The sequence below is a fragment of the Panthera uncia genome (genome assembly GCF_023721935.1).
Source record: "Panthera uncia isolate 11264 chromosome A1 unlocalized genomic scaffold, Puncia_PCG_1.0 HiC_scaffold_17, whole genome shotgun sequence".
NCBI classification, from domain to species: Eukaryota; Metazoa; Chordata; class Mammalia; order Carnivora; family Felidae; genus Panthera; species Panthera uncia.
Genome location: NW_026057577.1, coordinates 25,551,597 through 25,577,986, shown reverse-complemented (window position 1 = coordinate 25,577,986; position 26,390 = coordinate 25,551,597). Strand labels below are relative to the sequence as shown.

General features: G+C 46.8%; 1 protein-coding gene across 6 annotated transcripts in view; it reads left to right on the top strand.

The window, feature by feature from the left end:
- The window catches only part of P4HA2 (prolyl 4-hydroxylase subunit alpha 2), a 34,250-nt gene extending 10,813 nt beyond the window's left edge, over positions 1–23,437 (top strand). For 3 of the 6 annotated variants that reach the window (XM_049649132.1, XM_049649131.1, XM_049649133.1), the window contains exons 6-16: positions 3,092–3,229; positions 7,076–7,315; positions 8,812–9,005; positions 10,036–10,212; positions 13,276–13,346; positions 13,578–13,677; positions 18,227–18,280; positions 18,844–18,909; positions 20,695–20,763; positions 21,160–21,256; positions 22,960–23,437. In XM_049649132.1, coding sequence (XP_049505089.1) covers positions 3,092–3,229; positions 7,076–7,315; positions 8,812–9,005; positions 10,036–10,212; positions 13,276–13,346; positions 13,578–13,677; positions 18,227–18,280; positions 18,844–18,909; positions 20,695–20,763; positions 21,160–21,256; positions 22,960–23,030 — 1,277 coding nt within the window. In that variant the 3' untranslated portion in view covers positions 23,031–23,437. Of the gene's footprint in view, positions 1–3,091; positions 3,230–7,075; positions 7,316–8,811; positions 9,006–10,035; positions 10,213–13,275; positions 13,347–13,577; positions 13,678–18,226; positions 18,281–18,390; positions 18,795–18,843; positions 18,910–20,694; positions 20,764–21,159; positions 21,257–22,959 lie in introns of those variants that run through there. The other 3 variants (XM_049649136.1, XM_049649135.1, XR_007461685.1) reach the window with 3 other exon arrangements.
- The last annotated feature ends 2,953 nt before the right edge of the window (positions 23,438–26,390 follow it).

The window sequence follows — 26,390 nt, the reverse complement described above, 5'->3', positions numbered from 1 at the left end:
TCATCTTGCATTTTGTGAGTTCGAGCCCTGTGTCGGGCTGTGTGCTGACAGCTCAGAGCCTGGAGCCTGCTTCAGATTCTGTGTCTCCCTCTCTCTCCACCCCTTCCCCACTCACACTCTGTCTCTCTCTCTTTCAAAAATAAATAAACATTTAAAAAATTAAAAAAAATTTTTTTTCGGTCTTCCTACAGTTAGATTTACATAAAAAAAATTGGACCCATACATATATTCCAGGGGATGCAAACTTATTTGTTTTGAGGAACCAAATGAATTAACAAAAGTGAGTTAAGTGGACTGGGTAGTGGGGCCAGCATAAGCTAGGGGTCATGGTCTAAATCCATTTCCATTCATATATTTTAGAAACAAATCATATCCAGGAGCACCTGGGTGGTTCATTCAGTTCAGTGTCTGACTCTTGGTTTTGGCTCAGGTCGTGATCTCATGACGGTTTCAGGAGTTCGAGCCCCACGTTAGATTCTACATTGGTAGCGCAGAGCATGCTTGGGATTCTCTCTCTCCCTCCCCCACCTTCACTGTCTCTGTCTCTCTCAAAATAAATAAACTTAAAAAAAAAGAAATAAAATGTATCTGTAGGCAGAGTTGTGCCGTAAGTGTATAGTGTTTTTCTGAATTTTCAGTTTCTCTCTATATACGTTAAATGTTATATGACATGGTTTTATGTATTTTTTATTTTTTTTAAAATGTTTATTGATTGGTTTTTTTTTTTGAGAGAGAGATACAGAGTGTGAGTGGAGTTGGGGCAGATAGAGAAGGACACACAGAATCCAAACCAGGCTCCACGCTCTGAGCTGTCAGCACACAGCTCGACGCAGGGCTTGAACTCACGAACTGCAAGATCATGACCTGAGCTGAAGTCGGACGCTTAACCAACTGAGCCACTCATGTGCCCCAAATGTTATAAAACATGATTTTAATGTCTGAACAGTAATAAGTCAAACTGATCTAGTGTAAAACTGGTCAAGTCAGTGGAAGTGGGATTGTTTCCAAATTACCAGCAATCGTGCACATACATCTTTGTGCCTATCTCTGATTATTTTCTTAGGATAGATTCTTAGAAGTGGTTTTTGCAGGTCAGAGTATGAATTTTCTTAAAGCTGTAACTATGCTTGGTGCTTTTTACTATGCTGGTATTTTCTGTGCTCTAACATTTTCCTCTCAGCAGGAGATGGTGGGGCAGGCACGGATGTGGGCCCCCCTGACTCTAGCCCAGAGCTTATCCTGGACTCACTGCCTCTTCTCCCTGAGTTGGGAGTGCTGATTAACTTCAGACTGGTTGTCTCTGGCTGAGGGAGTTCAGCCCATGTGGCCAGACTGGGCTGGGCTTGGCTGGGGGCAGGGTGGCCTCTGGGGAGGGATTGGTGAGTTCAGCCAGGCTGGAGCTGTGCCCAGTGAGCTCACTGCCTCCAGAAGCCATGACTGCCTTTCCCAGCCCCCTGTCTTCCAGCCTGGGGCTGTAGCTAAGAACTGACTGTTCTGTCTGCACTGCCGTAGAATAAGAATAAGCTTGCCGGAGTGACCTTCTGCTCCCCAGTCTTGCTCTCTACACCCCAATCCCCACTGTCAGCCTCTGGTTCTTTTAGAAAACATTATAATTACCAGAGGGCACACAGGACAGGCCTAGAGAGCAATAGGTTGTTTTCACCTCTGACTTTGAGAATTCTTGCCTCTGAGATGAGGGGGACATGCTGATGGTGTGGCTTTTTCTAAGGGCATGTTTTCTTTTTCCTGAATTCCAGACTCTTAGAGTTCCTGACTGTGAAGCCACGAGGAAGACAGGATTACAGCTTCTTGGTCCTTGGGTCCAGGGATGGTTAGAAGTGGGTGTTTCAGCCTGAGGTTGTGAAAGTAGGTGGTCATGGGTACTGCTGTCCTGAGGAAGAGGCCAGGGAAGAAAGGGCCTTGGAGCTCCCCCTCCCACTTTTCAGCTCACAGGCAGAATTGAAACCCCTGAATCATCTTGGAAGGGCCTGGCCTCCACCTGGAGGCCTGAAATTGTAGTAGGTGTATATCTTGCTGAAGAGCTAGGGCTTGGAGCCCAAGAATAGCCTCCTTGGGTACTTCTGTGGTCAGGAGCTGTCCCGGCTCCAGCCTGGGGTCTTGAGTGCCACACTCTGGGAGCTCATGCTCTGAGCTTACTGTAGGTCTGAGTGGCATGAGTCCCCTAGAGAGAGAGCCATAGCCAGTGTGGTCTCTCAGGGTAACATGCTGGACTTGGACAGCCCCACCTCAGTGCTTGGCCTGGCCAGATGGTCCCCCAGTCCCTAATCTGGGGGGTGGAGACAGCACCAAATGCTTCCAAGACTGTCATCATCACCTTTCTGGATGATAAGGGCCAGTGATCAGTAATGAGTGGCCAGCTGGGTTCCCTGAGTTGACCACCTTTGTCCCTTGGGCTCCTTAACCTGGAACGGGGGCTAGAAATGTGTTTATCTGGCCAGCCCAAGGATCCTGAATCCATGTGATTAATTTTCCACTAAGTGGTCAGCAAGTCCTCCCTGAGTCGTCTTCTGTGCCCTTTTCAGTTGCTGTCTCTGTCTTCTGTCTCTTCTGTCTCTACCGGGTCTGAGTGCTTTGGAGCCAAGACTCCCAGACTCTCACATGTAAACCAGTATGTGGGAACATTTTTGTTCATTCCAAATGAGGAGTCAAGGCAGACAGTACAGTGAGGAGTAAGAAAGGAGATGTCTTAGGGGTCCTGGGTGGGTCAGTTCGTTAAGCGGCTGACTCTTGATTTTGGCTCAGGTCATGATCTCCCGGTTCATGGGATCGAGCCTCGTATCGGGCTCTGTCTTGGTGGCATGGAGTCTGCTTGAAATTCTCTCTCTCTTTCTGTCCCTCCTCCATTTGTGTGTGCATGCTATCACTCAAAATAAATAAACTTAAAAAAAAGAGATCTCCATGGACTGGAGTTATCAGGGTGGGCTTCCTGGAAGAGGGGCAAGCAGCCTTTGAGGGAAGGGGCAGGGAGATTGCACTAGTTAGAAACCCTCCAGTGGGTACCTCTCTGATCCCAGGTGGAATTGTGCCCTTGGATCAAGGGTAACTTCTTGTTCTCACTCTCATTTGGAAGGTTTTATTGCCAACCTCTCTGTGCAGCGGCAGTTCTTCCCCACTGAAGAGGACGAAATGGGAGCTGCCAAGGCCCTCATGAGACTTCAGGACACATACAAGCTGGACCCAGACACCATTTCCAAAGGGCAACTTCCAGGTACCTTACCTCTCAAGGCTTTACCTGTCCAGTGTGTGTGTGTCTGTAATGGCATCTGAACAGGGCTGGAGCTACTGCCAGTTTGTGGTTGGTGGACTGTCAGGCATGCTGTCAGTGCTGGTGGTGATCTGTCTTGGGTTTCCCATGGTGCCAGTTCCCTCACTCCCTGGCAGCCGCCTCCCGTCAGCCCCTCCCAACCTGCCTCCCACACCCTCTCCTCTCCCCTCTCAGAGAAAACTAAGGCTGCTGCTCAGGACCCCTCAGACTCTGCCCCCAGAGCACTGCTCAGATCTGCTTTCAGACCTGCTTCTGTCCCCACACCCTCTGATTTCTTTTTGCCAAAGGCTGATCTCTGGACTCACTGCCCTGCGTCCTGTGTGTCCTCAGTTACAGTCTCTGCCCTGTTCATTCTTGGCCCACCTCTCTTGGCTCTTATCTGTGAGCTCACATGCACTGTCTGTTCTTACTCATTTTACAAACCCCTCCCTCAGGATTCAAGGCCCTTTGAGTCTCTACTGCTGATGGATCTCTTTGCCCTCCTGGTTAGACTGCTGGATAGCCATCCACATGGTCTGCACTTCTTGGTTCCCATGTCCTCCTAAACATGCAAAGTCTGGCTCTTTGCCCCCCATCCGCCAGTCTTGCCCCTGCCAGGTCACCAGTGGCCACTCAGCTGCTAAAGCCAGTGGATGGGTTTCAGGCATAATGTTCTTTAACTTTTCAGCAGCAGTTGGCACACTGATTATCCCAGTGTTCCTGATACTCTGGCTCCTTTGAATTCTGGGGCACTGATCTCTCTTCTCTTTTCGGCCTTTGTGCTCTCTCTCACTTTTGCACTCCCTCTCTCTCTCTCTCTCTCTCTCTCTCTCTTTTAAACAGGCCCCTTTCCCATGATTGCCTCAGTATGTTTACAACAAGACATATTGGGCTTAGGGGACTGTTAGAGACCAATAAGCCCAGGGATTCATTTAGACCCTATTAGACCTTTGATGCCATTCACCTATGGGACCCTGGAGGAGGCATAAGCCCAGGGTATCACAGTGTGTGGGAGAAAGAGGCACTCTGTTGTTGGCTAGTCAAAGCTTAGAGTTTTGGCCCTGAGGAGTCTGGTGAGTCAATGGGAAGCAGTGTAGACTTCTTATTCCTGCCTCAATCAGGTCTTGGATCAAGCCAGGCCATGAGGCTAGAGAGAGAAGGCCCCTCAGGGCACCTGCAAGATCTGTTCACCCTATAGCTGTGAGAATGTTTGGTAGGAGGAGAGAACCACACTCAAGCATTGACTTTGTACATGTAGTTAACAGACCCATGCATGTCCTGGAGGGAGAGTGAGGGGTGGAAGGGAGTTCTTCCCCAGGATTCTTTTACCTTGTGTTTTTCCCTAAGCACCTTCTCCAGGTGAGCCCAGCCATTGCCATCATTTGAGGCATCACCTGTACCTGGATGATATCCAGATTTGTGTTTCCTATCAAGGCTTGTCTCCTGAGCTTCCAACCAGTGTAGGCAAATGCCTATGGGGCATCTCTACTTGGGTGTTTTGTGGGCACCTCCAAAGTCACATGTTCCAAACTGAAATTCTCATCTGCTTTTGAAATGCTTCTCCTCCTCCCTCACTCCTTACCTGAGCAAAAAGCACCTCCATCCACTGGCTGCCCAAGTCAGAATACCAAGGTCTGTGGATTCTACCTGTCTTATCGTGTCTTCTTTACTTGGAGGCCCTGACTCCAGCCTCATGGAGCCTTATTTCTCAACTGTAGTATTGAAATATGTCATTTTGACCTGTCACGTCACTCCTTAAAAGCACTCTCTATGCAGTTACAAGCACATATCTGTTTATATCAGTTCCTGATCACAAAGCTTAACTTTAACTGCTAAACCCAAATTCCACCTATGTGTGATCTTTGAGTCTTGCATGGAGCCCTCTCCCTCTCTTCCTTGTCCATACTGTGTATTAAATTTGTACTAAGCTACCCACCCCTCAGCTCCTTTGCCCATCCCACACCCTCTGCAGAAGTACCTTTACCCACATCTGCTGGGTCTCATGTCTGATTGCCCTTCAGCACTCAGGTCAGCCGGTACTCTCCAGGGAGCACTCTCCAGCGGGTAGACTTTTGATTGGCTTCTGGGGAGGATGCTGAGTATCTGGGAGCTATTGTTGACATTCTTGGCGTTTGTGAGACATGCTGATAGTTGCTACTGATTATTAGCATCCTGGGGATCATAGAAGACATCTTTGTGCATTATCTCGTTGAATTCTTGTTCAAGTCCTCTAAAATTGATGGTGTTTACTTTAGATGTAAGGGGACTGAGAGTCAGAGAGGCTAAGTAACTTACTCATAGTCACACAGCTGGTGGTTGCCATAGTGAGGCCCACATAGACCCAGCTTTGTCCATCTAGCTCAGCTGCTGTGTTATACTGACTCCATCACTGTTAGTTCCTGGGCCTACAGAGCCAAAGATCTGTGCAGGCCCAAGGATGATGGCCAGGGGCTCAAGGAACCCCTTCATCTCTGGCCTGTCTACTAACTCCACCTACCCTCCTCACCTTCCTATCCCACGTTGTCTGTTGCTGAGCCATCAGGGCAAACAGACCCCAGTCTCTGAAGTACCCGACCCATTGCAACAGGGGTTTTATTGTGGACAGAGCCCCATCTTGGACATCAGGCAGAAAGAACTCCCTCTGAGGCAGCTCTTCCATGTCACCCTTGCCTAAGTTGTTAAGAGAGTTAACGGAGATTCCCTCACTTTCCAGGGAGGGTCACAGCTCTTCTTTCCTCTTCGTGAGACCTGCTTTCTCATCGTTCCCTGAGGAATTCACTCATGGTCCCTCCCACTTTGCCCCCACCCTAAATCCTACATGTTTCTGTAGCTGGCATACCATATCTTGTCCTTGACTTGAAACTACCTTCATTGTCACTGTACAGTGCTGAGCCCAGGCAGGACCTGTAGAATAGATGCTCACCAAGGTCCCCGCCATCTAATGGTCAAAGCTGACACTGCAGGCTTGGCTCTTGACTTCCCTTGGCATCTGCCCCACAGCACTCCTGGCATTGTTTGTGCTACTACCTCTTAGGTCCTTCTCAGTGTTACTCTTTGTCCTTTCTCTGCAGGTGATCTGTGGGGTTCTGACCTTAGCCACCTTCCCTACTCTTGCCTTGTACTCTTGCTGGAAGTGATTATCCTCATCTGTGGCTTTAGCTGCCACATAAGTTCTTTGTTTTATATTCACCTAATTTTTCTCCCTCCCAGTCTGTCTGATATGGCCAGCTGCCCAACAGACATCTCCTCTGTGGCTCACAGGACCTTCATACTCTTCTGAATACTACTTTCTGGGCTTCCTGGGTTTCTCCACAACAAAGGCCCCTAGGGGTGCCTGGGTGGCGCAGTCGGTTAAGCGTCCGACTTCAGCCAGGTCACGATCTCGCGGTCTTTGAGTTCGAGCCCCGCGTCAGGCTCTGGGCTGATGGCTTGGAGCCTGGAGCCTGTTTCCGATTCTATGTCTCCCTCTCTCTCTGCCCCTCCCCCGTTCATGCTCTGTCTCTCTCTGTCCCAAAAATAAATAAAAAAAAAAAAAACGTTGAAAAAAAAACAAAAAAAAAACAAAGGCCCCTTCCCACATGGGAGAAGGGGAGTCTGCAGCTGGGAGGTTGGCTGTGAACTCCAGTCTGAGGCAGGACCAGCCTCTCTGTGCTCACTTTGAAGTGCATGGTCTGAAGCCATGGTGGAACTCAGCTGGGATGATGCCCTCCCACCCCCCACCTTCCACTCGTCCAGGCTTCCTCAATGTGATTATCTTTCTGCCAGCGCAGAGGCTCTTTGGAGACTGACCATTGGCCTCTCCTGCTGCAGGAACCAAGTACCAGGCAGTGCTGAGTGTGGATGACTGCTTTGGGATGGGCCGCTCAGCCTACAATGAAGGCGACTATTACCATACGGTCCTGTGGATGGAGCAGGTGCTGAAGCAACTCGATGCTGGGGAGGAGGGCACCACAACCAAGGCCCAGGTGCTGGACTACCTGAGCTATGCTGTTTTCCAGTTGGGTGACCTACACCGTGCCCTGGAGCTCACCCGCCGCCTGCTTTCTCTTGGTAAGTATGTTCTAGGGGAAGGTCAGAGCTGATGGGGAGCTGGCAGGAGAACTGGTCACTCTGCTGGCCACTGTCCTGGGACTGAGCCAGTCTCACATGTCACCTGGCCAGTGACTAATGCCTTAACTGCTTTCAGGCCTATTCCATCTGCCACCTAGTTCTTTACTCACCTTATTTCTGGCCTGAGCCCTTGCCCAGTTGCTGATGGATACCCTCAGACCTGTCGTCCTACACACTCCCTTTTTAAATAGGAATCCAGTGCTGCAGTGCCTCTGCTGCTCTGCGGGATAGAGAGCCTTCACAGTGTCAGGAACAGCTCAAGAGGCACTTGAGGGTTTGTGCAGTGACAGAGGCCTGCCCCATTAGTTAGAAGTCTGAGGTCTTACTGGTGGGATTTGGTATGGCATTGGTGTTTAGAATGTCTTGTGGTGTTGGATTGAAGGAGATCAGAAGCACTGTGTCTTTTTCTTTTTAAATTTGGATTTTTAAAAATGTTTATTCATTTTGAGAGAGACACAGAGAGAGAGAGAGAGAGTGCGTGCGCAAGTGGGGGAGGGGCAGAGAGAGGGGGAGACACAGAATCTGAAGCAGGCTCTAGGCTCTGAGCTGACAGCACAGAGCCTGACGTGGGGCTTGAACCCACAAACCATGAGATCATGACCTGAGCCGAAGTCGGATGCTCACCTGACTGAGCCACCCATACGCCCCAGCAGTGTGTCTTTAAAATCTATCTCTTCCACCTCTTACTAACATATGGAATTATCACAGTCGAGAATTTCATAGACCAGCTGCTGTTTTTCATGAGCCTTGAGTCTGATGCCCCCTAGCGTATGATTGTCCTGTAAGACTGATGTGGGCAGAGAGCTTTATAGATCCTTTCATGTTAGTAAGAGCCTTGGACCGGGAGTCAGGATGCCTGGATTCCTTTTCTGCATAACCTTAACCTAAATCTTTTAATATCTTTGGACCTCAGTTTCCTCAGTATGGAGTGGCACAGTAATCCTGTCAAGTGTACTCCTTTGTGTTATTGAGGCACACAAAATGAAGTTGTGGCATTGTCGTGGCTGTTCTTTTTGCCAGTATTTCAGCCTGCCTTCTTGTTGTGATCAGCATGTGATGCGGTCACTAGTAATGGGTGTACTCTAGGGCATGGGTGTAAATGACTCAGCCAAGTGGGGAGGAGGCAGCAAGAGTCTGTACTCCTTCTCTAGACCTGTGCCCATGGGCCCTTCAGGGAGGCCTGAGAGGAGACCCCTTGTGTGGCCGGCTAAGTGTCCCCCAGTTTATTGTTCCTTTCGCATCTCTGATGGAGCAGGGAGAGCCTGTGTCAGTTTTCCCCGCTTTGACCGATGAGCCTCGTTAGGTGCTGTGGAAAAGCAGAATGCTGCGTGCAAAGTGAGCTGCCTGGAGAGAAAACCACTTACAGGATAATTTCTCTGAGCGATCTAACAGATGTTTGTGGTTTCCTTTTCCTTCTTGTTCTTTGCTCTTTCTAGACCCGAGCCATGAACGAGCTGGAGGGAATCTGCGGTACTTTGAACAGTTGTTGGAGGAAGAAAGAGAAAAAGTGTTGTCAAATCAGACAGAAGCTGGGCTAGCAACACAGGAAAGCATCTATGAGAGGCCTGTGGACTACCTGCCTGAGAGGGATATCTATGAGAGTCTCTGTCGTGGGGAGGGTGTCAAACTGGTGAGAAAACATGGCTGGGTCCTACATGTGGACCTAGATTTCAGCTCTGGACAAGCACATTTGGGGAGGGTGTTCCTCTGTGTGTAGGCCGTTTCCTCAACTTCTTCCCCAGTTCTTTGTAGCCTCTGCTGTGGCTGACCTATGGGTTTTCTCTGAGGTGTAGGATTGTGAGACTGTCTCCCCTGATGATCCAGGCAGAGTTTCTTTCTTTCTTTTTTTGAACTTTATTTATGTATTTTGAGAGAGAGAGAGAGAGAGACAGTGTGAGGGAGGGCAGAGAGAGAGAGAGAGAGAGAGAGAGAGAGAATCCCAAGCAGGCTCCACACTGTTAGTCCAGAGCCTGATGTGGGGCTTGAACTCACAAACTCTGAGATCATGACCTGAGCCGAAATCAAGAGTTGGACACTTAACCAGTTGAGCCACCCAGGCACCCCACAGGCATAATTTCAATCCTCTAAGTTATTACCAAGCTCCCCTTCCCATCCCAGCATGCCCAGCTTCTGCTTGACCCATGCTCTGAGGAAAACCATGAGTGTGGATGTGACCCAAAGGGAAGTTGTGGTCTGTGTAGTAAAGACACAATAGTAGCTACAGCTTAGTCTCAGGTGTCACTGGCTTTTGAGAGCCTTGGGATTCCATTGCTTCCTCCAGGAGGCTCAGGTGTGAGGCGGTCTCTGGGCCTTTTCCATGCCCATGTCTGCTTACCTCCCACTGGCTCCTCCACCTGGAATGGGTTCTCCCCAGCGTCAGCCCTTCTGACCTTCTAATATCTCTGTGAGAGGGGTCAGGGATCACCCTGTGCCACAGCACTTGTGGACGTGAGGAATTCTTGGAAGAGGAGAAACATTACATGATTTGTGGGGTATCATTTCTCTCAGTCAAGCTGAGGGGCTCTTGTTTCTTCTCTGGTGGGGCAGAAGGGAGCAGCTGCTGGACACGACATGTGAGACCAGCCTCTGCACCAAGCCAGCCTGGGTCCGAGGTTTAAGACGCACTTTGCTCAGGACCTCTCGCTCTGTGTGCTCTCCAGACTCCCCGGAGGCAGAAGAGGCTTTTCTGTAGGTATCACCATGGCAACAGAACACCACAGCTTCTCATTGCCCCCTTCAAAGAAGAGGATGAGTGGGACAGTCCGCACATCGTCAGGTACTATGATGTCATGTCTGATGAGGAAATCGAGAGGATCAAGGAGATCGCGAAACCCAAAGTAGGTATCTCTGCACTTCCTTCCTGGCCACCTCATCCCTGGTACCATGGAGTGATTTCTTTGTTTATTCAGCTGGCCTTTTCTGATACTAGCATGAGTCTGCTGTCTGGGTGCTGAGGTACTGCACAATTTGACCTTATGGGTTCCTGGTCCAATGGTGAGGAAAACTGAAGGAACCAATGTGAACAGCCAAGTGCTAGGACAGAAGGCCTCACTGGTTTTTACTAGTTATGTTGTTCAATTAGGTCTCTAGTGTTAGTTTATTATATGCTGAAGTATTGATCATAAAAATATATTTTTTAGTAATAGCTAATGTTTACTGAGTTCTTAAGTATGGCAGGCCCTGTTCTGAGTGCTTAACATATATTAACTATCACGTGTCTTAAACATATTATGTCATTGTTTTCATTTTACCCACGAGGAAACAGACCTGTGTAGTTTGCACCTGGTTGCTCAACTGTCTCATTCTTCTTTGGGTTTTTAGCTGATTCTCTTACGTAGCCCAGACACTGTTATCAACTGCAAATAGGGAAAATTTTGTTTTCTCCTTCCCAGTAATTACAGTTCCTCTGAACTGCTCAGAACTCCATGAGCATTGTTAACAGTATACATCCTGGTCTTGTTCCTGAATTTCCTGGGGATTCCTATGGTATTTCACTACTAAGTATACAGTTGGCTGTTGGTTTTTGTACATTTGTCATCAGGCTATAAAATTATTCTTATATTTCTAGTTCATAGAAGACTTGTTTCCATTTGACGTCTTTCAAAGAGAACCATTTGGTGTTATGTCCCCACCCTTCTCTTATCATTGGTGATTACAAGGAGGGATTTAGTTAGATCCTGTATTGCTGTGCTCCTAATAGACTGGTAGTGGCCAGGAGGCCCAACACTTGTGGAGAGACAGAAAACAGGTTCCTATCCTGGCCCCTGCACCTCAATTTGAAGCGACCTTGGCTTGAGGTACTAGGACATCGAGCACTCAGAATCAGCCGTTGATGTTGCTGAGGGATGGTGTAGCCAGTGCGTGTGGAGAACAGGGACCAGGACCTCCCTTTCCACTCCCTGGGACAGCTGCAGAGTCAGCCAAGGAAGAAAACTGTTTTCCTGGTTGCCGGGCAAGAGAGGGTTTGTTATGCCATGACCTCCTGAGACATTCCTCACTTGTCTTTCAGACCAAGGCACTGCAGCATATCTGTGTGTGTATTCACGATGGGTGTGTGTGTATACATGTGTGTGGCAGGGGCGGTGTAGTGGGGGGAAAACTTGTCTTTGAATAGAAGCCATGACATGTTGGCCATTAAAAGCTGACCTCTCCTTTCCGGAGCCTGTGAGGGACAGATGCTATTCTGGCTTTGAAGTAGGAACCATGAACTTAACTTGGTCTGCAGGGAATGCCTGGCAGCTGCTTTTTTGGGTCCCTGGCCTGCTTTGAAAATAGCCCTGTCTCTTGTAGCAGAACACAGCTGCCCACAGCCTCATTGTGGATGTCCAGCGAGCACCGAGGCTCAGATGTTTGAGTGGGGTCTGGCTGCAGCCGCACTTGTTATCAGGAGGAATCGTAGTTGGGAGCTTAGGGAAGCCCTCTGTCCTGGGTGCGCTGCCGTGTTGCCAGAACTTGCTGCAGCAGCAGTGTCCCTGTTCGGTGATCTCCTGGCCAATCTTCTGGTCCAGTCACACTTCTCCATCCCTTCTGCCATCAACTCTTGGCCTGACCTCTGCCTTGACCTCCTCATTGGCCTCCTTGTTACCACTCTGGCCCTTCCCTAGTTTTCCATGAGGTGTCCACATTCAGATTGTGAGTATCCCTCACCTGCCTTTCCTGTTTCTGATTGGCCACAAGCTTGCTTCCAGGCCCAGTCCTCACTTGCCTCTTTGGCCTACTCTCATCTCTTACATCTAACTTCTAATCTACAGTCATGGTGCCACACCCATATTCATCTCTGGGCCTCTGCATTGCTGTTCCTTCCCTGTTACTGTAACATTCCCCTACTTGGCTAACTCCTGCTTACCCTTCAAGTCTCAGCTAGGTGGTCTTCCCTTGACCATTCCTGACTGTATAGACTAAGCTCCCACAGACTGTAAGCTTACCCCACTCCCAGCTCTTACCATGTTGTGCTGCAATTAGGCAGCTAGTCTTTTGCCTTCTTCACTTGATTGAGGTGTGTGAGGGCAGGGGCGATGTCTTGGTCACCAGTGTAGTGCCAGGCACATAGTAGGTACTCATTAAGTATTAATTGAAATTAAGGGGAAGTGATGTTGGGGTGGGGGTATCTGGGTCTGTGGTCCTACCCATGTGAGGTCATTAGGACGGCCCACAGTTGAAGCATGGTGGGGCTGACTTTGGGCAGCCAGGTGATTCTTGGGAGCATCATTGCACCTGTCTGTGGAGACTGAGGGGGAGATGAGGTAGGTTAGGGGTATTTGTGTATGTGTGTGTATGAGTGTGTATGTGGAGGTAGGTGGCTTCCAAGCATTAGTTCACATATTTCAACTCGTAGAGTCCTTTCTGGATTCTGTCATCTGACCTTGTGAGGCCCCTAAGTGAGTAGAAACTGTGCTTCCTATCTTTCCTCTTCACAGCAGTGGGAGTCCGGTGTGAGCTGGTGCAGCAGGAGGGTGTTTGCGTAGGTTTCTTGGACAGGAGGCTGCTGTGGTTCAGAAGGCCTCAGGCTCTGGGATGGTAACACTGTCTGAATACAGTGGGAGCAGCCAAGCACAGGTGGTGTTCAGTCAGGGGCAGTTTGTGGGCCTGGTGAGAAAGCAGTCTGTCCAGGAAGATGAGGCAATGGATAAAGAAGACTCCACAGGTGTAATTCTGCATACAGCACAGACCTGGGCAGCACCCAGGGCTAGGCAATGACCGAGTGGGGCAGCAGCAGAGTAGGAATGTCGAGGCCTCAGACTACCACCTTGCCTGGCTTGCAGGATCACGTTGCCTTGGCCAGAGCCACTGCCTGAAAGTCTTCCTCCCTCACTGGTCTGACTGGTGGGTCTGGCCCCAGTCTCTCTGGGAAAACACTCAAGACAAAGAAGGATAAGTGTGCCTCTCTTCCTGTCTTCCAGCTTGCACGAGCCACTGTTCGTGACCCCAAGACAGGCGTCCTCACTGTGGCCAGCTACAGGGTTTCCAAAAGGTTAGCAGAGGTGATGGCGGTAGTGGTGGTGGGAGGGGGGTGGCTGCTCAAGCCCTCTTTCCAGGGCTTCCTAGTCTGTACTCAAGGGAGCTTGGCTTGGCTTGTCCTACTTGCTGGCACCATCCCTACTTACAATACTCACCCTGTGCTGGCCCTGATTCTGGGGGGAGAGTGAAGGATCTCACCTAAGCTGCCTTCCCAACTTTCCTGTTTCTCCCTCTTTTGACTTAGCTCATGGCTGGAGGAGGATGATGACCCTGTTGTGGCTCGAGTGAATCGTCGGATGCAGCACATCACAGGGCTAACAGTAAAGACTGCAGAATTGCTTCAGGTATGGCTGGTCCCTGTGACCCTGTGGTTGGGAAGTGTGTATTTCTGGCTACATGGTCTCCCAGGGTGCCCATGGCCAGACTTAGGGAGGCTTGCCCAATGAACTGTATGACTGCACAACGATATGAATATGAAATGACCTCACACAGGGAAGCCAGAATTAAGCATGCCTACTGTCATTCCAACAGTTAGTATTCAACAAATGTTGATTATCTTCTCTGTATCCAAGTATCATAGTAGGAGCTAGGGATCAGTGGTGGGCATGGCAGGCCCGTTGTGTCTTCTTGACTTTGGAAGCTGAAATCCTGAGTGGTTTTAAGGACACTTCTAAGAGAGCTGTAAATACCTTCAAAGGTCTTGGTTCTGATGCACATGATTCACATGCACTTGGAGGTGACGTGTCCTGAGATACATTGGTAGGAAAAGTGAGAGGCCTGGAGAGGATGGTGAGAGTGGAGTGCTTTTTTCAAAGTACCCCCTGTGGAACCCTGGCTTCCTGCCTTTATTTCCAAGGTGATTGTAAAGACACATGAAAGCTGAGTAAAGCTCCTAATTAATGTATTCTCTGTAGTATATTGAATTCAAATCAGTTCTGGCCATCCTCCCTTCTGAACATTGGAACTTCTGGGTACTATTGTAAAGTGATGACCTGTTGGCATTTTTTAAGAGTCCCCTGGGTCTGTCTTTCTGGCTAGAGTTTCTCTGTATTTCAGGATTGCTCCTTTCATCTTGATGCTTGGCATTTGGATCTGATCAACAATAGATTTCATTAGAATATTGAAGATCATTTGGAAAAGGTTCTCAGAACTTTTGCAGGATACACTCAAGCAAATCACTGATTTTTTTTTTTCCTATAGCTGTGACACCAATCAGAAAAGTCTTCTTTTGGATTTTGAAAGTCTTCTTTATGGATTTGTTTGAAATCCACTAATTTTGTTTTACTTTATTTTATTTTATTTTAGTCTATTCTAGTCTATTTTATTTTTTATTTTTATTTATTTTTGAGAAAGAGAGAGCACACACACAGACAGGAGAGGGGCAGAGAGAGGGAGACACAGAATCTGAAGCAGACTCCAGGCTGTGAGCTGTCAGCACAGAGCACGACGTGGGTCTCAAACCCATGATCTGTGAGATTATGATCAGTTGGATGCTTAACCAGCTGAGCCACCCAGGCGCTCCGCTCCCCCCAACCCCACCCCACCACCAGTTTTTGAAAACTTGCTGATTACCTTTCATTCTTGTGAAAGTTTTATATAATCTTTAGTTCAGCCCAAGCTAGTGTTGAGTTTGTAAGCTTAATTTAATTTTAATGTAGTTCTGTAAACAAGCCCATCAGTGGAGGATTTTGATCACTTCTCCTACTTTCACCTTTTTAAGAGTGGTAGGGACTTTCAGTGCACTTGGTGCATCCCTGTTGGCTTTGTTGTGATCCATATCTTCGTGGAGCAGATTTGTTGTTGTTAAGACATCTGCCACTGTTGGAGCCAGTGTTAGGACTCTCACTGCCCCCATCGAGATTGACATTCTGCTTGATTGGCTGATTGCATGCTTTAAACCAATGGGCTGAGAAGAGTGGGTGGGACTCTGCTCATGGTGCCCTCCTGGCTGGCTTCCCTGCTATACCCTCTCTACCTTATCTCACATGAAATCTAAAAGGCAGAAGCTTCGTACTTGGACTAGCTTATCTGCCACAACCCTGGCTCCATCTTGTCAGGCCTGTCATCATGTTGTAGCTGAATTGATGACTGGGATCTGAATGCCAGGACTCCCTATGGAGGGACTCTTGATGTTGGGGCTCTTCTGGAAGACCCAGACCACAGCTGCCCGGGGGCTAAGGCCCCGTTTTTGTTTGCCTTCTTCTAGGAGCTGTCTTGGCATTTCCTTTGCCAGCCAGCAGTGTTGAAAGCTTTGACCCTACATGGTCTGGGGGACAGCAACCTGGGTTTCAGCACTTGCTTCTAAGTGCTCATTCCACATGGACCGTTTAAAGTGTCATTAGAGCCTCGGCACCAGCAAAAGTCTCTAGTCCCTGGTCCTTCAGAATATTACAGGCTTCTGGAAAGGAGCTGATGCTTATGCTCCCTATTGATACTCTGTCACTTGTAGTCGATGTTTGCTGTAGATCTTTTGGAGGAGAAAGGGCAATTGAGGCTTTCTTATGAATTAGACAAAGGCTTGTCTGATAGTGGAAGAGATGCTACACTGGCAGGATTGAAGACACTTATGACTTGATGTCTCATCTCAGCCTTACTAGAAAAGTAATTTCTGACCATTTTTGTGTGTGTCTTCACTCTGACCTAAATATCATAAATACCCATGTCTTTCAAATGACTGACTCTTAATACTTTTGTAACAACACATCTAAAGATTAAAATGAATACCTCCTCACAGGAATCAGTTTTTGTTTGTTTGTTTTATAGAGATAGCGCACGCACGAGCAGAGGAGGGGCAGAGGGAGAGCGAGAGAGAGAGAATTTCAACCAGCCTCCACACCCAGCACAGAGCCCAATGTGGAGTTCAGTCTCAAGACAGTGAGATCATGACCTGACCTGAAATCAAGTCAGATGCTCAATTGACTGAGCCACCTAGACACCCCAAGAATGTTTTGATGTACGGTTGCTAGTTATTAAAGTTGTGAGTCTGGGCCTGGAGTTTGCCCAGATGGTGAATTTGATTGCAAATCCAGAAGCTCCCATGACACTTGCTCTTTGGGGACAGTATTAAGTTGTGTAGACACAATAGCATCAGCACCATGATTGAACTGTAAAAAGATGAGTCCGTTAAAATAATGCAGCTTCTTTCACTCCATCCTATCCAGCTGCAAGCTTAAGCCATCCTATCCAGCAAAGGGGAGTATTGGAAAATGCAGTCATACACTGCAGTTCCAACAGCAAGCAGTGATCAAATTTTGCAGAGTGCATAGCTACAGTAATCACAGTCATATTTAAAATTTTCTTTCAAGTTCCCAGCTAAACTGGACCCAAAGAAAGTGTTTGTAATATTTTATCAACAACTGTAGCACTTCCCTCCTTACATGCACCTTCAGCCTTTGGGCCACTGGCTGAACCAGGCCTCCTTGCACTGTTGACAGGATTTCCCGGTATTTCTGGTACAGGAATCTTGCAGGCCGAGGCAGCGTATGACAGCATATTTTCATCCCCTGATTGTTTATCAAATTTTATTTCTTTGGACATTGAAAATCATGCTGTCCAAATTCTGCCCTTCCTCACATTTGATATATATTTTCTTTTCCAGTAAGAAGATTTCCTCTCTTGAAAAGTACCTCCTTCTCTCTCCCGCATGTCTGTAGGTCTCTATTATTGACAATCTTGGAGTATCTCACATCTGACTCTTGGAATCACCAAAAAGGATATGCAGAAAATGCCAACTTCCTAAAGACTAATAGCTGTGCCCTAGAGGTTTTTAGGGTTTCAGTAAGAGACAGTAGCCAAATGCTCCCAGATGGACATTGGTGGTGCCACTTGATCTGTCAGCTTCCATAACAAATTATATGCTTCTTCTTGAACTTTGTCTATCAATCTGGCTACTGTGGCTAAAATAAACGTTTGTGACTTAGGACTTACATTGTGGTGATAAACTGTTCAGTCAGGTATTTACAGTTCATAATCTAATTACAGTAAAACCTTGGTTCGTGAGCATAATTCATCCCGGAAACATGCTTATAATCCAGAGCGTTTGTATATCAAGGCGAATTTCAAGAACCATTGGCTCACTTGTGATTATGTATTATTGGGTGTCACGTACTGCTCATATCGCAAGATATCACTTGTTATCAAGTTGAAATTTATTAGAAACGTTTGCTCGTCTTGTGGAACACTTGCAGAAGAAGTTATTTGCATTCCAAGGTTTTGCTATAATGACATCTGGTAGTTGCTGAAGCTAAGATGGCTCAGGTCCTAGTCCAGGTCCAGACTCCCACAGGGGTCACCGTGGTAGAGCAGCAGTCATTGGCCACACTGCAGCTGGCTGCCCATGTCCCGCTGTTTCACTTGGATACAGAGCTACTCTGTACAGGGAACTGCTGAGAGAGGGGAGTCAGGTACGTTTGCCCTGCTCACTTTGACTAGGAACAGCAACTGGTACACAGTGACACAGTGGGGGCAGGAGCAGTGTCAGGCACCGAGTCACTCCCAAACTAGCGTAAAAAGAAATTCCCTGTCGTGAGTTTCTTGTTGGCTTTCCTCTGGATTACCTTCTTCTTATCTCGCAATCATGTAGGGCCCAGGCCAGAGCCTACCTCAAGGAAATCTCTGTCTGCTGACTTCTGAGTGTCCCCGAAGCCCATAGCTTCTTCCCAGTGGCCTATCCTGTTGTGTTGGGAAAGCACATTTGTGCTGCAGCCTGACGATTGGACACAGCTGTGGACACATTTAGTTTTTTTTCTGCCAGTGCTGGCAGGGTATAGAGAGGCTGCACTTGGAGGTTCAGGTTGTTTTAGCTGTTAGGGGGAGATAGTATCCCTGGGGAGAGGGCCTGCTCCAGGACCGTTCATGCTGCTGACAAGGTCCAACGCTGTTCTTTCCCACCAGGTTGCTAATTATGGAATGGGAGGACAATACGAGCCACACTTTGACTTCTCTAGGGTAAGGCCCAGACCACAGGTGCTTTCAGAGGCCCTGCTCCAGCTGGTGAGAGAAAGCTGGAGCTTCTAGGAGCACTTCAACCTCTACATCAGGCCCCCCTGCCTTACCAGGACCACCTGTTTGTTACTGGAGAAGTCCAAATCTGGAAGCATGGGACCTGTGGAGCCCAGTGCAGCCTGGCTGTATCCCTGTGATGTGGGGAGTATTCCCCCTGCCCCAACTGCCACTTTACCATGATTGTAAAACATAGAACCTCACTAGGTCTTAGTGAAAGCTGTTCCTGCCCCCCTTCCCCTGTGCCCCAGTCAGGGTTTCCTTTGCAGTGATGGTCCATGGTCCAGGCTGATATATGGAATACATGCTGAGTGCCCTTCCTTGATCCTTTTGGCCCCGGTCCTGTGAGTGGGGGGTGGAATCATCTGCAAACGTGTGTGAAAGTTGTTGTTTGTTGCAGCGACCTTTTGACAGCGGCCTCAAAACGGAGGGGAATAGGTTAGCGACGTTTCTTAACTATGTAAGTATTCGGGCCAGGTCCACCTGTTCATTCTCACTTAATTTTATAGAAAAATGAGCAAGATGCTTTCAAGCGTTTAGGGACGGGAAACCGTGTGGCCACGTTCTTAAACTACGTGAGTATGATGCATGCAGCTTATGGGTCTTCAGGGGAAACTGGGTCCAGAGTGCTATCTTACATTCATTTCTGTGAGGCCTGATATCACCAGCTGTTGCTTAATGACTGAGCCTTCTGGCCCTCAGCTCTCTTCTTGGCTGGAGTAGAGAGTTTACCTTTGTTCCCATCTGTGTGCTTAGCCACACCCATGACTTTCACGTCCTTGACCCTTTTTAATGGGCCCACTGCTAGTCAGAACTTTTGAGGTGAGTGCCCTGGAGTGTTCTTTCCTTGGTGGCAGAGTGGGGAGCCTGCCATGAGGCGCTTTTAAATGAAAGCTGCCTTTGTTTACCCAGAACTCAGTGGCCTGCCTCCCACCTGCTGCCTGTGCTCCAGCCACATGCCATTGGGTTTACCTGTCACGTGAGGAACAGTTTGCTTTCCCCTATGCTTGCAACCACTTTAAAGAGGCATACAGACTGTCAAGTAACTTAGACACAGAAACCGAGGTCCATCTTTTCCTTTGGTATCTCATTTAAGTGTTTGTGTATGTTTATTATGTCCCGGGGATGGCCATGAACATGCTGGTGAGCAGGACACGTGTGGCCTCTGGTGGGGCTTATGGTCTAATATGAGAGACTTGCTTTAAACATAGAAGTAATTATTTAGTTACCATGGTGATAAGTGCCTTAAAAAAGCTGAGGTTCAGAGACAGCCTCACTGGGGAGTAATGTGTCTGTGGAGACTTGAAGGTTGAGTGGAAATTAGTTGGTGGAACATGCTTCCTGGCAGAGGAGTGAATGTGTGGAGACCTGGAAGAGGAAAGGAGCTGGGGATGTTGGAAAATGGAAGAAGGCTATTGTGACTCAGAGGCAGTGCATGAGGTGAGAGTTGCTAGTGAGAGAGAATGGCTTCTGAGACTGACAGGGCCTTTGGGTTCTAGAAAAGAGCCTGGATTTGATCCCCAGCACTATGGGAAGCCATCAAAGGTTTTCATCTTATTCGTTTACCATATGTCTGTTGAGTGCTCTTTAGTCTGTCTGGCATGCATCCTGTGGAAATATTTTTTTTACTCCACCTGTTAATACATTATAGACAAAAAAACTTGAAGGAAGCCAGCCAGATGAAAGAGAGGTGGTGCCTTGGGCATGGGCATGGGTTGAGGCATGCTTTGCGGGCCCAAGTGTAGTCTCCCCACCGTGGAGCCTGTGGTCCATTTAGTTTGAGGTGTCACTGGGAGAAAGCAGGGCCCGCAGAGCTTCACTCTGCCTGCTCACCTAGCTGGCCCTTAGGGCTGCCATTCTGATGGCAGGTGCCATTCTGATGAGGGTGTTGCTAGAACCAGAGAAACAGAGCCCACAGTGGGGGCCACCAATGGTATTGGAAGCAGCAAGGAGCTCTGGGTCAGGGCAGATCACTGGGCACAAGTGCCTTAGGAATGGCCCGGCCTGGAAGGGGATACAAGGGTGGGATGTGGGGGAGGTCAGTCAGGCATTTTCCGTGTACAGACTGGGGTTGTTCCTATCTGAGGATGGCCAGGATGTGGGTCTCCTGCAGGGCTACAGCTCTCAAGAGCCCTTGGCATGGAGCTGTCCTGATGAACCATGCAGGTTAAAGCAGGGTTTAGGGAGGGGTAGTGCATGGGGAGAGCCTTTCTTGGGTGGCTGACTGGCTGTAGAGCAGAGCCTTCAAGCAGTGCCACTCCTGCTCAGAGAAGGGTAATCTGCACTCTTGTGTCCTTTGTGACTCAGTTGCTCTGAGAGCTTTGGGTATAAAGGCCAAGCTATATGCCTTCTGTTCTCAGATGAGTGATGTGGAAGCTGGCGGTGCCACTGTTTTTCCTGATCTGGGGGCTGCCATTTGGCCTAAGAAGGTGAGTTCTAGTCCTTGTGGGTCACAGGTTGAAGCACGGCTCAGACCTTATTCCTTTCTCCTCTGAGTTCCATTCCCTGGCCTGCTTGACTCTTACTCTGAGGGTTCTTAGCCCCTTCCTGCCTGAACTCTGACCTTGGGGCTCCAGCTTCCATCTGGGGATATGGATAGGGAGGGAAGTCCCTTTGGGGGAAGGTGGGTTATCAAGCATCCACCCCCTCATGAAGGGTGGATGCTTTCTGGGGTGCTTGTCTGTTGCTGGAATCTCAGAGCCCTGTCGCTTTGTATGCAGGAAAGTGAGGGTGTTTTTGCTCAGAGAGGGTCTATGGTATTTGGGGTCAGGTCACTGAGCCCAGTATCTGTGGGTGTTGTGTGACAGGCTGTCTCCTTTTCCTAGGGCACAGCTGTATTCTGGTACAACCTCCTGCGGAGTGGGGAAGGTGACTATCGTACAAGACATGCTGCCTGTCCCGTGCTTGTGGGCTGCAAGTGGGGTGAGTGGCTTGGTGGCCTCAGCCTGGGCTCTTATGGTCAGCCTTAGACTCTGAGTTGGGAGATACCTGCTGCCATATTTTTACAACGCCAAGGCTATCTTCCTTTTTGATTATTTTTTTTCCCCCTGCTAAGTGGTTGTCTCATCCAGCCATGTAACTAACCACAATGCTGGTTATGTGTCAGGACAGGTGGTTGGGAATACTCTCAGAGATGCCCAGAGAACTGAAGAAGCCACAAGGAAGAATAGCTGCACAAGCATAGTAGGTCCAGGATGGCTCCCCAGAGGAATGGACTCTGGCAAGGGGTGAGGGGCAGTGGGGGAGAACTGGAATCACAGAGGGGAAGGAGTGTCCTAAGCAAGCAAGGCTAAAAACATCATCATAGGTGTGGGGACCAGCCACCTTTGTCATTTGCATAAGAGGAGGCCTGTGGCACAGGGGCCAGGAGATGAGGCTCAAGGCTGGGACCACAGGCTAAAGCTTGAGCTTTGAGCTTTGTTCTGGAAATAGTTGTGGTGAGCCAGGGAGAGGCTTGAGTGAGGATGACAGGAAGTGATTGCAAAGATGTGAGTTTATATTGTCCTGGAGAAGTTGGGGATATTAGTGGTAGGTTCGCAGAAAATTAAGCAATTAGAAAATAAATGGGGCAATTGCTGACTAAAAGGGCAAAGAAAATGTGCAACAAATGTTAGCATATACTGCTAGGTGGCTCAGGTGTAAGTGACACTTATATGACATAATGTAGGCACTGAATATTAATTTAATTAAAATTTGTGACTTTATTGGGAAGATAAAAGACACTAAATATATGTGTTTTAGGGATAGAATGAAAGAATTCCAAAATTGAAAGACAAGAGATAGCACTATAAGCATGCTGCTTAGAAATAAGTGGCAGAATATCAGAAGAAACAACTAAAGGAATTGAATGTCCTCTAGAAGTGGAGTTTGGCAGAGAGGGGGTGGGTAGGAGATTGCTGTTTATCACTCTAAGCTTTATAGGCAATTTGCTTTTTTTTCAACTAAGTATATCTTGTACTTTAATTCAAAAGCTCTCTGACTTCAGTAGTATGTGTTAAGGACACAGCTTTAGGTGCATTTGGGACACAGCTCTAGGTGACAGGCAGTGTTAGCACCAGCTCTGCTACTCTGCTACCCACAGCACACAGATTGGATCTGCTGGCCCCCAGGTCCTGAGGTTGATGTCCAGGCACCCATAGTCCTGATGGTCTTCCTCATCCTTAGTTTCTGTATCTCAGTTCCATCCCAGTAATACCAAGCTGCTTGAGGTCCTTGACACCAAGGTGGTTCGTGCCTTGATGTTTTTCTTGTCCTCTTCCCCCTTCTTGGACCCTTTGATATAGGAGTCATCTGCTATGTCCATCATCTGCCCTGGATAACTCCTGTTCAGCTTCATGTCCCAGCCCTGGGTCTCCTCTTCCCTCACATGGTTAGATGGATAGCCTTTGGCTCAGTTTCCATGGCAGCGTACACATACCCATCTTTTATCACTGGCAGACATTTGTACGGTTAATCTTTTCATATAGGTCTTCCTTACCAGCTCATGAGCAACTCGAGTATGACAGCATGTCTTACTCATGTTTGATTATCAGGCCCCAGTCCTGGAGTCATCATGAAGGAGTCATTAATTTTGGATGCTAAACTAATCAACAGGATTGTTAACATAACTTTATTTCTGTTCACAGTCTCCAATAAGTGGTTCCATGAACGAGGACAGGAATTCTTGAGGCCGTGTGGATCAACAGAAGTTGACTGACTTTGTTTTCTGCCCTTCTCCTTCCTGGCCCCACAGCCTATGTCATCCTCAAGTTCAACATGACAGACACCTTTGTATGTTCCAGGCCTTGTCACTTGGATCTTAGTTGGAGTGAATGTTTGTCTGGACCAAAGGGAGAGCCGACTGAGGAGGGTTCTCGGTGACCTGGGTCCCAACCTTTCTGGTTGGCCTGTGCCACCTCTGGCCACAGAGTTTGAGTCAGAGTGGCTACAGCAGAGTCAGGCTGTCTAGCACCTAGCAAGGTGCCTTTGTACCTCAGATGTTTTAGGTGTGAGGTGTTTTAGTGAACCAAAGTTTTGATACCTTGTTTACATATTTGTTTTTATGGCATTTCTATCAATGTGGCTTTAACCAAAAAATAAAATGTCCCTGCCAGAAGCCTTAAAGAGCCTTATTCTGAGTATTTTTTAAGGTGGGTGAGCTTGTACCAAGTTCACTATTTCCTGTGCATCTCCTCTGTGTAGGTGGAATCTGGGTAAGTGTATACTTGAATGGCAAAACCTTGACCACGGGTTCTAGATATGGTTTCAACACTTACATTTCCAAGCTTCAGTATCCTTTTTGGAAAGTGAGGGAACATAGTCTCTCCTTGACTCCCAGAGAACATAGAAATCATGTGTGTTCATGACTGGCTGTTATAAATTGAAATTTCTTATTTAAAAATTTTGAGATACATACACAGAATTGTTCACAAAACACAGATGTACAGTTTAAAAAATATGAAGGTGAGTGTGAGCACCCAGCTGACCACCACCTGGGTTAGAGAAGAGATCATTTTCAAATCTGCACCTCAGGAGCCCCTTGTGAGCCTGTTCTGGATCAAATCTCCTGTTCTGCTTTCAGTACCTTTGTGGTAACCATTGTCTCGTGGTTTATGGTACTTATTCCTTTGCTTGTCTTTGTAATTTTACTACCTATGTCTACATCCCTAAATAGGTAGTTATTTTTTTCCCCTGATTTTGTACTTTTTGTAAATGGAATCCATGTATTTTTGGGGCTTTTGCCTTCTTTTGTTTGACAGTTGTTTTTAGTATTCATGCTGTTGTGTAGCTGTAGTTTGTTTTAATATGTAGAGTTGACTCAGTTTTTTTAATGTATATTGTAGGACAGACAGTACATAATATAGCCAATATACTGTTGATAGATATTTGAGAAGGTTTCACTTTGTATACTATGAATAATACTTCCATTTGCATATTTATACATGATTCCTGGTACACATAAACACATTTGTGCATGCAGAATATGTATCTAGCAGTTGAAGTATGGAATCTTACTAGTTAGTCTTCAACTTTACCATATAATGTATTCCAGAGTGGTTATGCACATTCTCATTAGGAGTGAATGAGAGTTCTTGTTATCCCAGCCTTCTCCGATACCTGGTAATGTCCTACTTGTGCATTTTAGGTAACTTGTTACATGCATAGTATTGTCTATTTTAGCATCATTAATGATATTGAACACTTTCTTGTTAGTCCTCATGTTTATGTTTTTCAAGTCTTTTTCTTACTGATTCACTGGAATTTTTAGTATATTATAGACATAAGTTCTTTGATGCTTATACATTTTGCAAAATATCTTCCTTTTTCTAGTTTGTCGTATCACTCTTAGTTTTGTCTTCTGATGAAGAGAAGTTCTCAATTTTTTACACCACATTTATCAGGCTTTTACTTTTTTTTAAATTTTTTTTTTTAACGTTTATTTATTTTTGAGACAGAGAGAGACAGAGCATGAACGGGGGAGGGGCAGAGAGAGAGGGAGACACAGAATCGGAAACAGGCTCCAGGCTCTGAGCTGTCAGCACAGAGCCCGACGCGGGGCTCGAACTCACGGACCGTGAGATCATGACCTGAGCCGAAGTCAGATGCTTAACCGACCAAGCCACCCAGGCGCCCCAAGCTTTTACTTTTTGATTTATGCTTTTTATATCTTGTTTGAGAAATTCTTTTGTTCCCCAAAATGATGAAGGTATTTCCTGTATTCTTTTCCAAAATCTTTTATAGCCTTGTCTTTTACATTTATGCCTCTCACATACTTACATTTTATTTTTGTTGGTGCAAGGGTCTTCTTAAAAAGATTCTTTTTTATATTTTGTTAGGATAGAATAGGCTTATGCTACCTACAGTAATAATATAACCTCTCAGTCTCAGTGGCTTAATATATAAAACTGTCTCTCATGCAAAAAAAAATTGCTGGGTTTGGGCAGTTGCTACTTATCTAGTGCCATTTAATCTTCTAGTGCCTTCCATCGGCAGATCCTAACAGGATGCCAGCTGGTAAGGGAATATGGGAAATGGAATTTACGGAGTTGCAACTCCAATATAACAGCAGAGTATAGAAAGATTCACTTAGAGGGGCACCTGGGTGGCTCATTTGGTTGAACGTCTAGCTCTTGATCTCAGCTCAGGTCTTGATCTGTCGTCAGGTCATGAGTTCAAGCTTCACGTTGGGCTCCATGCTGGGCATGGAGCCTACTTAAAAAAAAAGATTCCCTCAGTGCTGAAAACAGAAAAATTATTGTCATGCTAGGTGTGTTTTTTCCACTGTTTGACATTCTTTGGGCTGCTTGAATGCTTGAATGTGTACAATATTATCTTCAATCAGTTTTAGAAAGTTATTAAACCATTTTCTCTTTCAATATTTTCTACGTTCCTTTCTGGAACTTGGATTAAAAGTAAATTAGATTATACCATACTTTTTTTAGTTCTTAACCTGCTTTCATATATTTTTAAAACTATGCTGTATTTGGGGGTAAATTTTACAACTGTTTTCCAGTTTATTCTGTTTTCTATTAAATTCATTTACATGTTTTTCTTTAAACAGCTTAAAGATGTGATTCCATTATAGGCATGCTTACACCATTTCTGTTGAAAATTCAGCTGTCTTGTCCTTTTGATGCTCCTTTGAAGGTAATTTCTTCCTCATCCCCTCCCACCTGCTTTTAAAGAGTTTTCTTTGTTATGGTTTTCAGTAGTTTTACTATGACTTGCCTAGTGTGATTTCTTTTTGTTATTTTCTGGCTTAGAGTTTACAGAGTTTCTTGAATTTGTGGGTCATCTTTAGTTTTGGAAATTTCTCAGTTATTATTCAAGAATTATTTGTCTCATTTGTGTGTGTGTGTGTGTGTGTGTGTGTGTGTGTGTGTTTCCTCTGGGATTCCAATAATCTGAATGATAGAACTTTTCAGTTTAAGCTTTCATACCTCCCATCCTTTTCCCACTTGTGTTTCAGAGTAAATATTTTCTGTTGAGCTGTCTTCTAATTCATTTATCTCTTCGGCTAACCTCATCTATTTAGTTAATTTTAGTTCTTAACATTTTTTTGTTCTAGAATATGTAT